Source organism: Cynocephalus volans, chromosome 1, assembly GCF_027409185.1.
Source record: "Cynocephalus volans isolate mCynVol1 chromosome 1, mCynVol1.pri, whole genome shotgun sequence".
NCBI lineage: Eukaryota > Metazoa > Chordata > Mammalia > Dermoptera > Cynocephalidae > Cynocephalus > Cynocephalus volans.
In genome coordinates this window covers 142,011,239-142,028,016 of record NC_084460.1, presented here as the reverse complement: position 1 = coordinate 142,028,016, position 16,778 = coordinate 142,011,239, and the positions used below count along the sequence as shown (strand labels likewise).

The window sequence follows — 16,778 nt, the reverse complement described above, 5'->3', positions numbered from 1 at the left end:
ATTTTGGACGCGGGTAGGCCTTTCCTGGGATATTGAAGGGTCTTTGGGCAGACATCTTAAGTCCTGGCAGTTTCCCTTTTTATTTTTCCCTTTTTTCCCACGCTTTCTGAGGAGCCACGTGTAGGAGCTGGTGGGCAGTTGTGATCCCATCCTACACACTCAAAGGGGTAGAGTATTCCGTTTTTCAGTCTACCTTCTGAGACATCCGACATCATAAAAGCATCAGAATTTGAGGCTCCTAATAAGATACCTTCTGGATACAGGGCCAGACAGCCCCATTCCCATGTGAATGTAGGTTCCAGGTATACCTTATAAAATCTAAGCCCCTCGGGGCCGGGCCGTGGCTCACTCGGGTGAGTGTGGTGCTGATAACACTAAGGCCACGGGTTCGGATCCCATATAGGGATGGCCGGTTAGCTCACTGGGTGAGCGTGGTGCTGACACCACCAAGTCAAGGGTTAAGATCCCCTTACCGGTCATCTTTAAAAAATAAATAAATAAATAAAAAATAAAATAAAATCTAAGCCCCTCAATGATAAGTTATTGGCATTTCTAAACTTCCAACCGCTACCCGAGGAATAGTCAGGATTTTTCTGGAATGAGCAGCATATATATATATACGTATATATATGTATACACATACATTTTTTTCTACGTATAAAGGGCAATCGTGTTAGAAAGGTGTGGGAAGAAGTAGTTAGCACTATTTTCCTAACACTTAATTTTCATATAATTTTACATAAACTTGGTAAAAGTTCTCTATTTGACACACAGTACGTGCTAAGGACACAAGTGGCCAAGCAGACTTGAACTGAGTTTCCCAAAGTACGTGGTAATCCAGAGTGGCGACCCAGGTCACCCTTCCCTGGGCCGAATCTGCATTGATCACTAGAGCCCTGGGCCGACTACACTTCCTGGCGACTGGGATCGGATGCTGGCACCGCTTCGCCGAAGCCGAAACTTCTAGGCTTCCCAGCCCAAGGACTCTGGCTGCAGATGTTGCCAACTCTCTCCTTCCCCACCCGGGAATCTGCAGACTCTGGATAAGGATCTTCGAGCCTTGTGGAGGCAAGTGAGGGGCAGACAGGTAAATAGAGTAGGCTCAAAAAACTGGGAGAGTAATTTCCCGTGGTACTTGTGGCCCGCACGCATTAATTCCCAAATGACCCAGAGCATCCTTGAAAGACTACGGGTGTTGGGACGTGAACTCTCAAGACACAGAGGAAAAGCAAAACTACCTGGCCTGGAATCTACTTAGGATTACTTGATCCACAGACTTTGTACAGACTTTGTGACTATAGCTGGGAAGAATTAGAAGATAGAAATGCTCTCCTGCCCCCATGGGGTGAGACAGTAGAGCAGATGCCCAAATCCACCCTCCAAGGAGTTGGTCTAGGTGCTGGGCCAGCCCTGCCACTCTTCTGCTGTGATATCCACTCTCTTAAAACTAAATTTAACATAAAAAGTGAATAGAATTCAATAAAACGTTAAGTAAACAATACAAAGTGCAAGTGACAAACACTACTAAAGAAAATCTAAGGCTGGCCAGTTAGCTTTGTTGGTTAGAGTGTAGTGCTGGTAACAGCAAGGTCAAAGGTTTGAGACCTGTACAGGCCAGCTTTACTGGTACCAAAACAAAAAAAATCCTTCCACCCAGTTCAGTTTCTACTAAAACACAAGTGTGAAAAGAATTGGGAAGTATACTATTGCTTGGAATTCTCCTTTGGACCAAAATAAATGTTCTAATAAAATGCTTTCCTGGTGGACAAATTGTCTTCCTGAGCAAAGCTAAACTTTGTACTGAGAACAGATAATTGGTATTTACTTCTAGCTTCGCTGGGCCACAATCTACCCAGGGCTCAAGGGTAATTGAAATTGGCTGTTCCAACCTTATTAAAAGCCAACAAAGCAGTGCTTTTAATGGGACATTTTATTCTGTATCTAAAAATTAGCAAGAGTTCTGCATTCAAGCTGGGGTTTTTTTGGGTGGGGGGTGGGTAGAGATGGCTGGCTGGCAGGGGGATCTGAACTCATGACCATGGTGTTATAAGGCTGCGCTCTAACCAACTCAACTATCCAGCCAGGCTGGCCCCTCAACTTGGGTATCTTGATCAGTTATTTTAAGCTTTTCTTGTTCACAGTTAAATAATTATTTTCCCTCTAACTTCATACATAAAAGTGTTGTCTTTACATTACCACAATAAAAAAGGGTTATTTGGGGGGACTGGCCAGTTAGCTCAGTTGGTTATAGTGCTAGAGCATGGTGTTGATAACACCAAGGTCAAGGGTCTGGATCCCCATAGTGGTCAGCCACCAAAAAATTTTTTTTTCTAAGCAAAATCTTAATATTTAAGTTTTGCCTTGTATGGGCAAGTCTGTTCAGTACATCTTGCACGTTTTCAGGTTCCGTAAAGAGACTGTTTTATTCATTTTGTTATCCCCAACACCTGGAGCGATGTCTGAATTTAACATGCAGTAGAAAAATTATTAATTCCATCACCTTGGATAGAATGATGATGGGGGAAAATGTTGACACTGACTATTCCTTCATCTAGTGTTCCTAAGTAGTTTGTGCTTTGTTATATCCTTGTAATTTGGCCCAGATTGGCAGGTAGCAAAGAATGATCTTCATTCTGTAGAAGTGCTAGCCTATTCTTTATAGAAATTAAGATTACTACTATTTATTTTCCTTATCCTGTCTTGTATACATACATTTCTTAAACATCAGCAAGCTAATATATTTTTGCAATCTAACATGGCTCTGTCAAACTCCCCAGCTAAACAAACTAATTTAGGAATAATATGAATACTCAAGAAGTAGCGCTCTTCATTTAAGTTTACTTTATGAACTATTAGCTAATGGTAGGTGAGGTACCAATGAATGGAAGGCAAACTTAATATAAAATAAATGTGTCTGTTTGTTATGGAAAAAGAAAATCTACCAAGAATATCATTAAAAATACTTTCTGCAAACACAACAGAGAAAGTGCATCTTTTAGCAATCAACTTGGACTTAATCTATGTAACATCCTAGTACTTGCAGCCATGTAACCAAAAAATTAAGATAATGCAGTCTATGTAATATGCCCCATACATCTCAGCAGCAGCAAAGCTAGCATTCAACCATCTAATTCTTATTACATCGTTTGGCTTAATATCTGTCCAACTTACAAGGTTTGCATTAGGAAGCATTATTCCTGAGAAATGAACTTTAAAAAAAAAATGCCTACCTCTTAAATTCTTAACTTTCTATATAGTTCACTTATGATCATGTAGGCCCAACATGCCTGTTATGAGTAAAAAATCAGCACAGTTGAAAGTTAAAGTTGGATCTTTATTTAAAAATCTGATCTGCCAACTTAGCGTTTTCCACCAACTCTGGGAGCAGAAACCTTCACAGGCTTCACAATCTTTTGCTTAGGTGCTGCCTTCGTGGGAGCCTGTAAAAAGATAACACGTGGCAGTACTTCATGAAACTTTTAAATTACCCTTTACATCCAGATTCTATACTTATCCTTGATTGCTTTCATAATAATTTAACTGCATTTCTAATACCAATCTTTTTATGTAACCCCCCATGTTAAAAGTCCATCTTTATAATCAAAGACAAAGATACTGTCACAGATGGGAGAATAAGGAGACATAACTAAATGCATTGTGGGTTCCTGAATTGTATCCTAACAGAAAAAGAACATTATTAATAATATAGCACCAATGTTAACTTTCTGGATTTGAAATTTTTACTATGGTTATGTAAACTGAAAGCATTGAGAAAAGCTAGGTAAACTCTGTACTGTGACTGAACTTTCATGAGTCTCAAATTATTTCAAAATAAATTTAAAAAACAAAAGCCATCTTTATTTTCCCCTTTCCCAACTCCTGACTTACATTTACATACTCACTGGCTCCTGGAGGCGGCCCTCTCTGGGAACATCATTTCCAATAGCATATTGCACTGAATTTTTAAAACCGTGGAACTTTCATTTATCATTATTTGTATTAAAATAAATTTTTGTGTTGTATCACTTAAGAAATCCAAGAAAACTCCAAAATTACCTTAGCAGCAGCCACTGCAGTCTTTTTAGATGCTTGCTTAGCCTTTTTTGCTTCCTTGGCAGCCCTGTGGAGTTATAAATAACTTAAGGCAAGGCACTTTACTCCTTAAGGGTACAACTTATTATCAAGGAGGTAGAGTAACTGGACAAGCAGAACTATCACATTCCTTCCCAATCTGCATTTACTTGTAGGTTAAATCCAAGGGGTTTATCAATAAATTTCATTAACCACCAAGCCAGCTTAACATATATTAAGGTTGTACAATAACTTTAATTGCATAAAGAATTTCAACATGAATTATTTAAACTATATTATAAAGTTTTGCACTATTAAACCTAAATATTTATGATCAACAATTCCAATACAGATGAAGTATCAAAACAAAATATCAGGTTAGGTTCCTGTACCCATAAATCCAAACATAAAGGGCCGGCCCGTGGCTCACTTGGGAGTGTGGTGCTGATAACACCAAGTCAAGGGTTAAGATCCCCTTACTGGTCATCTTTTAAAAAATAAAAAAATAAATCCAAACATAACCTAAAATCCATCCCAATAGCTAAAATGCTTAGAATGAACTACTCCTTACCTGATAGCTTGTTCTCGTTGAGCCTTTCTAACTTCAGGTTTTTGATTCCTCTTGGCCATTATATCAGCAAGAGATGCACCAGTAATGGCCCTCTGGAATTTGACTGCACGTCGGGTTCTTTTCTTTTGAATTTCTTCCTACAAAACAAAAAGATGGGGAAGCTTTATGATTTATGAAGATAAGATTTATGAAGCTGGGAATTTGGAAGGAGGAAAAATTAAGACTTAAGACAGGATAAATGACATCTTTTAAGATTCATATTCAACAAAAAATAATTTATGCAATTATTTGAAATGAAATAAAACACAAGTTTTCCACTTACGGGCTTAGCATCCATTACAAATCCTGGCCATTTTTACTACTTTAAAAGATAAAGAATTGAACTGTAAAGAAAATGTTTTTTTTTTTTTTTTTCCATGAACTGGATGGTACTTTAAAAGTGATCTTAATATGACTTTACGTGTTTAGTAATTTACTTATGGAGAAAATGATCAAACCTCAACTCCTGTATTTTAATTCAAAAGACTGTCGGTGGGAAAAATACTTATGTTAGACAATGATATATGACAGGAAAGCCCACCAAACTTCAGGGAATGTCAGGGCATCAAAGCAGAGTGAATGTAAATGTTTTCTGCAGATTCTATAGTGAAAACCTATATCACAGTCCTTATGAGAAAAAAGATCTTGAAGTGCAGCTCTAAATCCAAGAAGAATTAAAAAATATATTTGAACTGTTTGTAAGTCAGATGTGCAAAATTACCTTAAAATTTTTAACAAAATGTTTGGAGTAAATAGGCATGATTGTGGTTAAATAATTTTACTTGAAAGTTCTTACAAAGATGAAATCCTATTGTTGAAAATGCTAATATTAAATCAATGTACCCCACATATATGTATAATAATAAATAAATAAATAAATTGCCAGTATTTATCTGTTTGTTTCATATTTTTGTCATCTCAAATCCATTTTTAAATAGTTTCCTTATTGTGGTAAAACACATAGGTTACTTCAAAGTTACTGGAAAGATTTGTATTATCTTTTAATTCTATTTTTCATGAACTTTTTGAAGTTCTCTCATAATATAAAGTTGACCATTTTAACCATTTTTAAGTGTGTAATTTAGTGGCATTAACTACATTCACAATGTTGTAAAATCATCACCACTATTCATCTCCAGAACTTTTTCACCATCCCAAACTCTGCACCCAATAAACAATACTTCCTCATTCCTCCTCTAGTAACTTCTATTCTTTCTGTCTTTATGAATTTTCCTATTCTAGGTACATTATAAAAGTGGAATCATACAATATTTACCTTTGTCTGGCTTTTTCCACTTAGTATTATGTTTAAGGTTCATTCAGGTTGGCTGGTTGTTGGCTTTTTAAGGCTGAATAATATCCCTTTTATGTATATACATCGTTACCCACTCATCTGCTCATGGACATTTGAGTTACTTTTTGGCTATTGGGAATAATGCTGCTATGAACACAGTATGCAAGTTATCTGTTTCAGTCTCTGATTTCAGTTCTTTTGTATATATACCTAGAAGTGGAATTGCTGGGTCATATGATAATTTTTATGTTTTAACTTTCTGAGGAAACACCAAATGGTTTTCCAGTGTCTGCACCATTTTAAATTCAGCAATGCACAAGAGTTTCAATTTCTCCACATCCTCACTGACATCTGTAATTTTTTTTTTTAATAGCCACCCTAATGGATTTGTCAAACTCACTTTTAAGTGAAATTAGAAATAGAGGGTTGTCAGTTACCTCAGGTGGTCAGATCACCAAACTGGAGAGCAGTCAAAAAAAATAAATAAATAAAATTTTTCCTTCCTCTGAAATTGCAACATATTTTTATATCTGATGGCATTTATTTCCCACAATATCTTTCACTGAGGAGGAGGTCACTAAATACAGGTTAACTATCCCTAATCCAAAATACTCTAAAATCAAAAACTTTTTGAGGGCCAACATGATGCTCATTGGAGCATTTTGGATTTGGGAAGTATAATGCAAATCCGAAATAAGAAACTCTTCTGGTTCCAAGCATTTTGGTTAAGGGATACTCAGGCTGCATTCACAAGCCTAAGTTTCCACGCCTCCTGAATACCTACCACAGCACTTTTTCTCACAAACCTCCTTCATCCAGCTAAAAAGGCACTTTAAAAAAAAAAAAAAAAAAAAAAACGCGCCCCCAAAAACTCAAGTCTTGAGAAGGAATCAGTATGATGGAAGAATCCCCTGATGTCTTATGTTAGGTCTAATCCTGTAAGTACTATAATTAAAACCAAATTACCATAATATCTACCATAATTTCCACACACTGGAACACCTTAAACCCTTCCATGGTGTTCTACAACCCCAATGTGCTTCATGTTATTTAACTGACTTTTTTACAAGGGGATACTTTCAAATTTCAACTAGATATTGCTGTGAGCCTAAGATATATAATGAGACACTGTTTATATTGTCGTTCTCACTTCACTGATGCTTTACTTTCACATACGGTCTCATTTTATTACAATTCTACAAAGCAGAAAACCAACGGTCAGGGAGCTTAAACTACGTAAGAGATAGTCCACAACATCAAAATGTATTCCACCTACCGACTGCCCCTTTTTGTGCTTTCTTCTGTAGAGGACGGTCCAGTTTATCTGCCGAGGATTCCTCTTGGATAGAAATGCTGACTCGCATTTTGCATTAAGAAATTGGAAAACCTGGAGTGACAAAATCAAAGTAATTACCTACTTAACTATACAAAATAGAGGAGGCTGAACTTGAAATCCTCAGGAAGTTAATATTTTAGTTCTATCTTCTCATTTTACGAAATCGAGGCCTACAAAAACCGAAAGGCTTATGTTACACAACTGGCAGGTAATTGAGTAGCATCACGAAGGTCTTTGCGTTTGGTCTTTTCTTGAAAGCAGAGAAACCTAAGCTCGTAGCAAAGGGTAGGGTGGTCCGTCAAATTCTGGGATGCATCCTGTTCTTGTCCCTCCCTGGATTCCAAGAGGACCTGGTGTCCCTGAAACAGCCAGATACCCCGATATCCCAATTATTTCCCTTAAACCCGAACATAAAAATTACACAAACCTTTCCTCATTTCTGATCTAGCTCACAGTAAGTACACCAAGGCTAAATTCTGGTTCACTTGGAGGTTTCTGTTCCTCACAACCAATCCGCACGGGGTCCTCACAAAGCCTTCCAAGGACCAAGAGTGATGGGGTAAATGAACCTGCCGAGACCGAACTAAACCGGCCTTTGCTCCCCGGAGCACAAGAAGCTGTGTTTAGCTGGCGTGGCCTTTTACCTTCCCGTCGGTCCTGGCGTACCTCCTCCCATGTCCGGGATAGATCTTGTACCCGCTGAAACTGCACAGCTCGACCCTGTTACGAAAAGTGAAAGCCTGTTAGGGGGGGATGTCTACGGCAAGGAGAAGCCATGCCTAGGACACCGGAGAGGCGCTCAGGCCGAGGATGACAACGGATTGGGATCCACGGGTATTGCTTACTTCATGGCGGCGGACACCGGGGATGAGAAAGGATGGCAAGAAGCAAGAGAGGATCATGGGAAGAGACCTAATACGGTCGTGGGGAAAACTCCTCCCCAAATTCCCTTCTCTGACCCCGGCGCTCGGTGATGGCGTCACTCCCGCGGTGCGCCGGATCTCGTTTTCTGCGGCAACCGACTTCCTTAGGAATCCTTTCTGCGACAGCTGGAGGCTCTAGGGGTTATAAGGAGGTGAGGCCCAGAGAAACAGGCAGGCTATTGGTTTCTGAGGGATTCTGTCTAAGCTACTGCCAGGTGTTCTAAAGCCGTCGTTCTGTTGTAAGGAATGTGAACGTTAGAAAAAGTGTCTCCTCTCTTTCTTATAGGGACCCATAGACGAATACCCCGCAGGTGAAACTTAAAGAAGTCACATTTTGTCTTACGTGTTGGCCCATTTCCTCAGCCCAAAAAATTAAATTTTAATAGTTCGACCATTTGTAAAAAAGTATGATTATCTCAAAAAAAAATTAATAAAGTAATGACGTCTGGACCGTCTCCCAGGCCGTGCGAATCGAATTGTGCATGACGACACTTTGTTATCATTAATTATAATTGACTTTCATTGAGCGCCTTCTCTGTGCCAGGAATTATGCTGAAGGCTGTTTACATACATTAGCTTATTCAGTTTACAAAATTCCTACTAAGTACGCGCCGACGCACTGCAAAATGACGACTACTGATCGGGGAGGAGCTCGGTTGAGAACGGCGCTGCGGCCCGGTGAAGCCTAGGGGCCGCTGGGGGCGTGCCGTGAGGGCCAAGGCTGTAATCTCTCGAGCCCTTCTGTGATGCTAGATACTGAAGCATATGCTATATGATGGGTAGTGGCAAGAGGCAATCCTTGAATTCTATGGGAGACTGGAGAACATGACCAGGAAATAAATGTAATGATTGATTTATGCTTTCTTTATAAGCAACTCACCCTAAAAATGTTGTGTGACATAGGTGGTTGAAGAGATTTGGAATGTCTCACAAAGTGGCTGACTTATGCTGAGAAAATTGTGCAGTTGTGTTGGGACCAGTCTCAAGAATGGTTTGAGATTTCTGCGTAGGATTAAAAAGCAGAGCAAAAAGAGGAATTTGACAGCCTGACCTACTCTGACCAGTTGTTGCAAATACCTGGTGTACTTGAAAGATGTTCACTTCCTTAGGCTTCCATGGCTTGATGAACTTAACCAACTCTGACATTCATCCAGCTTTGTTTGTTGTAAATCATTGCTGACTGAACAAATGTTTGAGTATAAAAAAAAAAAATCTTTTTGAAATAGTCCTGGCTTCTACAAGTTCCAAGGCACAGCTGGGTGTGAATAGAGTGTGGAGCCAAGATCCACCTGCGGGAATGTAGTCCTTTTTGCTCCATAGAACATCAGAATTTATTGTCTCTTTCCAGCATTTTGGAAAATTATTGGTCTTTGAGTTATGTTTGGTTTGACTAGTTCTGTGGAAGAAAAGCGGGAAACTGGGTCTTTGGGATTTTAGTTGTATGTTATTCTTTCCTGGAGGACATTCTTGAGGTGATATTTCAGGGTTCTTTGTAACACACTGCCTATGTCACAACTTAAATAACCCTTAGAGGGTTTTGTGCTCAAACCTTCTTGGAATGGGAAGAAGTTATACAGAAAACCCCCAAAGAATTTATCTTATATGGTGTCAAAGCACAGCTTCCAACACTATCTATACATTTTTGCTGGCTTAATCCTTTTTTTCCTCTTTCATCGTAGGTAAAAGGCTCAGCTGCAATTTATTCTTTTATTAATTTATGGATCAGTACTGACCCAAACTTGGTGCCCTTCTCAGCCTTCTATACCTTTTGAGAACAGTGTTTTCCTTTCACAGCTTCTTCAACCTTTTATACATATTCACCTGCTATATTAGTTTCCTGTGGTTGCTATAACAAATTACCACAAACTTGGTAACTTAACACAACAGAAACATATTCTCCCAAAGTTCTGGAGGCCAGGAGTCCAAAATTAGTATCACTGGGGTGAAATCAAGGTGTCTGTGCTCTCTGGAAGATCGAGAGGAGAACATGTTCTTTGTCTCTTTCCAGTTTCCACCCAGATAAACCACTCTAGAATTCCTAACTTATCTCTTCCAATTTCCACCCAGATAAAACACTCTTGAATTCCTAACTTACAGACAGTGTGAGATCATAAATGTTTGTTGTTTTAAACGACTATGTTTTGGGGATAATTTGTTTTTTTTTTTTTTTTTCGTGACCGGCACTCAGCCAGTGAGTGCACCGGTCAGTCCTATATAGGATCCGAACCCGCGGCGGGAGAGTCGCCGCGCTGCCAGCGCAGCACTCTACCAAGTGCGCCACGGGCTCGGCCCGGGGATAATTTGTTAACATAGCAATAGGTAATACAGAGAGTAAGGAAAATGTGATGATGAATGCTTGGTGAATGGTGTTATCATTTGTAAAGAGAAGACAGATAAGAGAAAGGAGCAGGTTTTGAAAAGCTGTAAGATGCCCACAGGACATTAGGTAGAGCTGTGTAGTGGGAAGTTAAACAAGCTCAGAGGAGTGTTTGGAATAGAATATATTTTAGGAGTAATGAACCTGTGGTCATAGTAGGATATGTGGGATAATACCACCTAGTGTCACAAGCTGGCTTCTCTGGAAGCAGTTGCTGAGACTGAGTTTCAGGTGCAAGATATTTGTTACAGCCAAGTCTTGCAACAGGAAGGAGGAAAAAGCAATATTAGGCAGAGAAAGAAACTGAATGCATTATAGGCCCAACTAAACCTCGACACACCTGTCAGAGTGTCCTCTATTGGGCCAAATGGTCAAGCCTCTTTATAACAACACCTTGCTCAGTAAACAGATGTGGGCTGCCCCAGAGAGGTCATGACCTCAAGAGAGATGGTTCTCAGCAGCTGAGTCAGGCCCTACTGATAGCCGGAGAGTGCTGCTGCCTAAGCTGTATTCTCTTAGACAGCAAGCCAGCCCTTGCTTGAAGAGGGATCTGGGTAGCGTATTTCTGTGTCTGCCACCCCCAGAAAGAGTGACTGGAGTGAGTCAGCAAAAAAGAATCAGGAAATATCAATATTTAAGGAATAGGGAAATGGAGGAAGAGAGAACCGTCTGAAGGAGCCTGAGCAGATGAGGTCAAAGGAGACAGAACCATGACAGTCATCTCATAGAAGCCTATGGAAGTGCTAAAAGCCACATAAAGTTCAAGCCAATGACAGGAATGTGTAAATATGAAAGCCTTTGGAATAACTTAAGTGCCATTCTTAGTGTTTCCTTCTAACATAACAGTATTCTCCCCTGAGGTGGGAGAAGGATCCTGCCTTTTTAGACTACTGCCAAATAGTTCCCTGCATGCTTGCAATCCCCAGATTTAGGCATTGACTTCCAGGTGCGCTTTGAAACAAATGTGTAGTAACTAGATTAGAAAATAGGTTTAAAAATTACACAGCGCCTCTTTATTTTTTCTTGGTGGTTGGCTGGTGTAGAGATCAGGATCTTTGACCTTGGTGTTACAACACCATTGTCTAACCAATGAACTAACTGGCCAGCCCATACTGTCTTTTAATTCTATTTCTCCACAAACTTTTTGAAGTACCCTCCTAAAGCTATTTCCTTTCTTCTGCAATCAGTCTCTCCACCGGTCATAGTATCTTTTCATTTGCTATTTAACATTATGCTCTCTCAGACAAAGATGTTAGTTTGGCCAGTACTGGTGCCCAGGGGCCCAACTGGTGATTTGACACTTGTGCTTGCACCACATGTTCCACCAGCTGGGTCCTCTTTCCCTCCAGCTGCTGGACCAATATGCAGTGCCCTACCTGGGGGCAGGAAGGTTGAGCCAGCCATCTCCTTCCACTGCCCTGGTCAAACCCACAGTGGACACGCAACCCACCTTGGACATGTTTTGTATTTGGATCCTGGATCGAGGGTGGGTATCAAGTCACTTGCAGAGCCCACTGGTGTTGTCTGTTTGGAGGAAGGGGTAGGGAAGTCAGGCATTAGGGAAATGCAGAATCAGCTCATGAAGGCTGTTGGGCAGGCAGCAGGAAGTGAGACCATCCTGTGAGCTAAGGCTTCAAGCCCCAGGCACGTGCTTTATTGTCCTTTTTTACTTCACTTACAAAACACAAAGTCAAAGATAAGCCTTTCAGAGCATCAACTGTAGGGCATTAAACCCCAAGTAAGGGACCCTCCTTAGTGTGGTGGATTGTGTAACTGCACTGGTCACGCAACTTGAAGCTGGCTCTGCCTTTTGATTAAAAGAAACGTTAGAGCCTCATTAACCAATTACAATATATGGATCTTATTTAAGCCCTGATTTGGACAAACAAGCTGGATAGACCATAGGGGTAATTAGAATATTGATTGGATTTCTGATGATATTAAGACTTACTGTTCATTTTTTAGTTATAATTGTGTTGTGGTTATTTTTTTAAGTTATTACTTTTTCAAGATATGTACTAAATGTTTACAGATGAAATAACATGATGTCTCAGATTTGCCTTAAAATAATCTGAGAAAGGAGTTTGTGGGTAAGGGCATGTATAAAAAAATGATTGGCTAGGAGTGGATAGTGGTTGAAGCAGGATGTTGGGTACCAGCAGGGTACATCAAGATAGTTTTTATACTGATCCCTGTACTGGCCAGCCCTTAAAAAAAAAGTCATCTTATACATAGTTTGGCAGCTGGCTGGTAAGGGGAACTGAACCCACCTTGGTGTTATCAGTACCGTGCTATAACCAACTGAGCTAACCGGCCAGCCCTAAAGAAAATTTTTATTTTATTTTTTTGTTTTTTTTTTTTTGTTTGTTTTTTGTTTTTTTTTTTTAAGATGACCGGTAAGGGGATCTTAACCCTTGACTTGGTGTTGTCAGCACCACGCTCACCCAGTGAGCGAACCAGCCATCCGTATATGGGATCCGAACCCGGGGCCTTGGTGTTATCAGCACCGCACTCTCCCAAGTGAGCCACGGGCCAGCCCCTGTTTGTTTTTTGTTTTGGTGGCTGGCCAGTATGGGGATCCAAACCTAAAAAAGAAAATTTCAAAGGAAAAAAAACTTTGTACAAGAATGTTTATAGTAGCTTTATTGTTAACAGACAAATACAGGAAACTTTCTATGTGCCCGTCAATAGTAAATATATAAGCAAACTGCAATATATATTTATGCAACATACTACTAAGCAAGAAAACAGAATGAACTATTGATTTACACATCAACATGGATAAGCCTCAAACATTATGCTAATTGAAATAAATCTTACATTAAAAAGTACCTGTGGTTCAGGGCTCAATCCCTGTACCGGTCAGCCTCCAAAAAAACAAAAAAAGTACATATTTTATGATTCCACATATATCAAGTTCTACACCATGCAAGACTAAAAAATGGTGGGAAAAAAATCTGGCTGGGTTGGGAAGGATTGACTGGAAAGGGTAGGAGGGAACTTTGTGTGTTAATGGTAATGCTCTATATCCTGATGGGTTTGGATTATACAGTTTGTCAAAACTCAGAGAATGTTCATTTAAGATTTGAAAATTTCATCGTATGTAAATTTTTCTTCAACAAAAAGCAAACAATAATATTGAGTACTGGTTAATGAAATACATGCTGAAGTATTTAGGGAGAGGTGTGCTGATACATTAAAAACATCATGAATTGATGGATGGATAAGAGGGATATAGGGATGGATATGTGATAAAACAAGTGTAATAAAATATTGATAATAGGGGCCAGCCTGTGGCTCACTTGGGAGAGTGTGGTGCTGATAACACCAAGGCCACGGGATCGGATCCCATATAGGGATGACTGGTTAGCTCATTGGGTGAGTGTGGTGCTGACAACACCAAGTCAAGCGTTAAGATCCCCTTAACAGTCATCTTTAAAAAAAAAAAAAAAAAAAAAAAATATATATATATATATATATTGATAATAGAATCAAAGTGATACAAGTGAATAGAATCAAAGAATCATATGCCTATATGAGTGTTCATTGTAAAATGTGTAAGATACTGACATTAATAAAACATATATATTTCACAGGGCCATACCCTATAGTGTAGTAGGACCAAAGTTCTTAGATTAGACTGTAGCTTAGTAGGACCAAAGTCCCGTAGTTTAAGCCTTATGCCAGTTCTTTAGGAAAACACATAGAAGTGCTAAGATTGGGAAAAACCAGAAAACTTTCACAGGACTAAAGTCTTTGATGTAGATAAGAGAATTGAAACACAACAAAAGTGGTTGCTCTGGGGGCAGTTGCCAGTTGGTGCAGCTAAACCTAAATGATGGGCAAGTATGTGGGCTAAAATCTCCAAGGCTATTCTGCTAGTTTATGGTTAGGGGACGTTCCACATCTTACCCTCAGCTGTTTCTTTGAGTTTCTTGGGCCATAGTGATTATCTCATTGTTTCTTTTTGTATGTCACATAGCTTAGTTTTATGACTCCTTTTGATGGTAAATTGCTTGAACTGTTTTAAGTCACACTTGCTTTAATAAAGATTGTCATGTAACCAGTTTGTTTATGTTTTCACTATGATTGATTAACCACCTGTGTTTCTTCTGTAACTTTCTTGCCTGCACAATAAAAACTGAGAGAAAACCTGACTTGGTGTTGTGCCTGGGGCCCTTCTCTCTTGAAGGAGTTCTCCCTGGGTGTAGTCACTTGGGGCCTCTCAGTGCTCTGGATATATGGACTCTGAGTAATGCTTTGCATCTCCGTCACCCTGTAAGCGGTGACAGTAAAATTCTTTCAAATTTTCTGTATGTTTGGAATTTTTCATGATCATTTTTTTTGGAAATTATGAAAGGGAGCCATCTTCTGGAAGAATCTTGTATTACTAATTGGCCTAAAAAGGCAAGCCCAACAAAGCGTGGTTTTTATATGATTTGGTATGCTTATTATATTTCACATTCCTTATTGGTTTTCTGTCATGTGCTCAATGAATCCTCTTTGGCTGGAAAGCCTTCTTTCCTTCCACTGGCTAACTTCCTATTCAGATTTTACTTTCTCTGGAACTAGTCGGCCAGCTTTTTCTGTAAATGACCAGATAGTAAAATATTTTAGGCTTTATGGACCAAGAGGTAAAATTGAAGATATTTATGTAGATACTATCAAAGGACAAAATTACAACAAATTTAGTTAAAGATCTCAGTTGGCTTTATCGTGATTCTAGAATTGGGCAACTTCTCATTCTATAAAACAGAATGTGTTCCAGTGAGCTGAGCAGAGGAGGTTGGTTTTATATACAGAAAAGACAGAGGAAAGCAGAAACAAAGAACAAAAAGTGGATTGGTCATCTCAAAGTTACTTCTCTTGTAAGGTGGGGACAGGGAGACAGAACAATGGAAAAATAACTGGTTACTTAACATAAGGTTACTTCGGGTTATCCTTTTTATGTAAGGATTAAAGCAGAGAGAACATTATTTTGCCTATTGAAGATTTAAACTGGCCTGTTTGGGGAATTAGCTGTTATGTCTTTCTTTCTGGAAAAGTCAGACCACAGCTTAGTTTATTTTTTTAAATTATTTTTGGCAGTGGTATTGGAATCTGAACTTTTGACCTTGGTGTTATCAGCACCATGCTCTCCCTCAGGTGAGCTACGTGGTCAGCCCCAACATCTTAAAGCACATAGATATTTTAGATTTGGTGATATGGATCTTAGCAGGAGTTACTCCATTTTGATTTTGAGTCTGGTCCTTTGGGGCCTAGTGAAGGAACTTCGTTCAAAACAATGGCCTCCTATAATTTTTATTTAACAGTAATTTTAGAACAAGAGAGGAAAAAGGGACGGAAGGAAGAAAAAGAAAAATTTCCACAACTTTTTTTTGTTTGTTTTTGGCAGCTGGTGGGCACCAGGATCCACAATATTTTTATTGATAAAATTCAAAATATAATAATAAAATTGAGCACCAGTTTTTGTAAAACAGATCTACTAATAAGAAGAATGAAATTCTTTTTGAGGGAGGTGGAGAATAACATTTTACTTTCCTTTCTTTTGGCACTGGCTAGTATGGAGAACTGAACCCTTGACCTTGGTGTTACAAGGTTTTGCTCTAACCAACTGAGCTAACTGGCCAGCCCTAGAACTGATGCTTTAAGAGTTTCCATCTTCCTGAAACGTCACTGGTTTGGGCTTGTATTCACCTCTAGAGGGGTGGTGAAGGCAGTCATTCACTGGTCCCTCAACCTGTTTTGTTTTCATCTCTCTAACAAAACTTTCTGTTTGTCCAGTACTGATCTCTGCCCAGAAACCCAGCTAGAGCCTTCTTATAGTAAGGCAGAGTAGTCAGCCCCTCTGTTCAAATATTATTGTAGAATTCTTGAAATTCTTTAACTTTGGTTCTACATTTCTTTTTGGTTTACTGAGACCATGTCATTCTTTTTTTTTGTCAGCTGGCTGGTAAGGGTATCCAAACCCTGTGATCTTGGTGTTACAAAGCTACACTCTAATCAACTGAGCTAACTGGCTGTATTGGATTGAATTACGTCCCCCCAAAACTCTCTGAAGTTCACATTGAGTTTTATGTATTAGAAACTTAGCCCCCACTGTGACTGTTAAGAGGGTGGGAAATCCTATTATGGTAATTGAAAGATGGAGCCTTGAAGAGGTGATT

General features: G+C 39.3%; 1 protein-coding gene across 1 annotated transcript; it reads right to left on the bottom strand.

Annotated features, from left to right (window-relative positions):
* Positions 1-3,313: 3,313 nt before the first annotated feature.
* On the bottom strand, positions 3,314-8,246 carry RPL24 (ribosomal protein L24). Its single transcript, XM_063088281.1, has 6 exons — positions 8,157-8,246; positions 7,956-8,031; positions 7,252-7,362; positions 4,643-4,779; positions 4,057-4,120; positions 3,314-3,440 (listed from the first exon to the last, which is right to left on the bottom strand). Exons 1-6 carry the CDS (start codon positions 8,159-8,161, stop codon positions 3,360-3,362), a joined length of 474 nt encoding a protein of 157 aa, XP_062944351.1. The 5' UTR covers positions 8,162-8,246; the 3' UTR covers positions 3,314-3,359.
* Between the last annotated feature and the right edge of the window lie 8,532 nt (positions 8,247-16,778).

Bases quoted from the DNA above. Each gene is read 5' to 3' on its own strand.
- RPL24 (XM_063088281.1), bottom strand. The intron at 7,363-7,955 runs GTAAAAGGCCAC...TTGTCACTCCAG, and splicing joins ACGCCAGGACCGACGGGAAG to GTTTTCCAATTTCTTAATGC. The intron at 4,121-4,642 runs GTAAGGAGTAGT...ATAACTCCACAG, and splicing joins CAACGAGAACAAGCTATCAG to GGCTGCCAAGGAAGCAAAAA.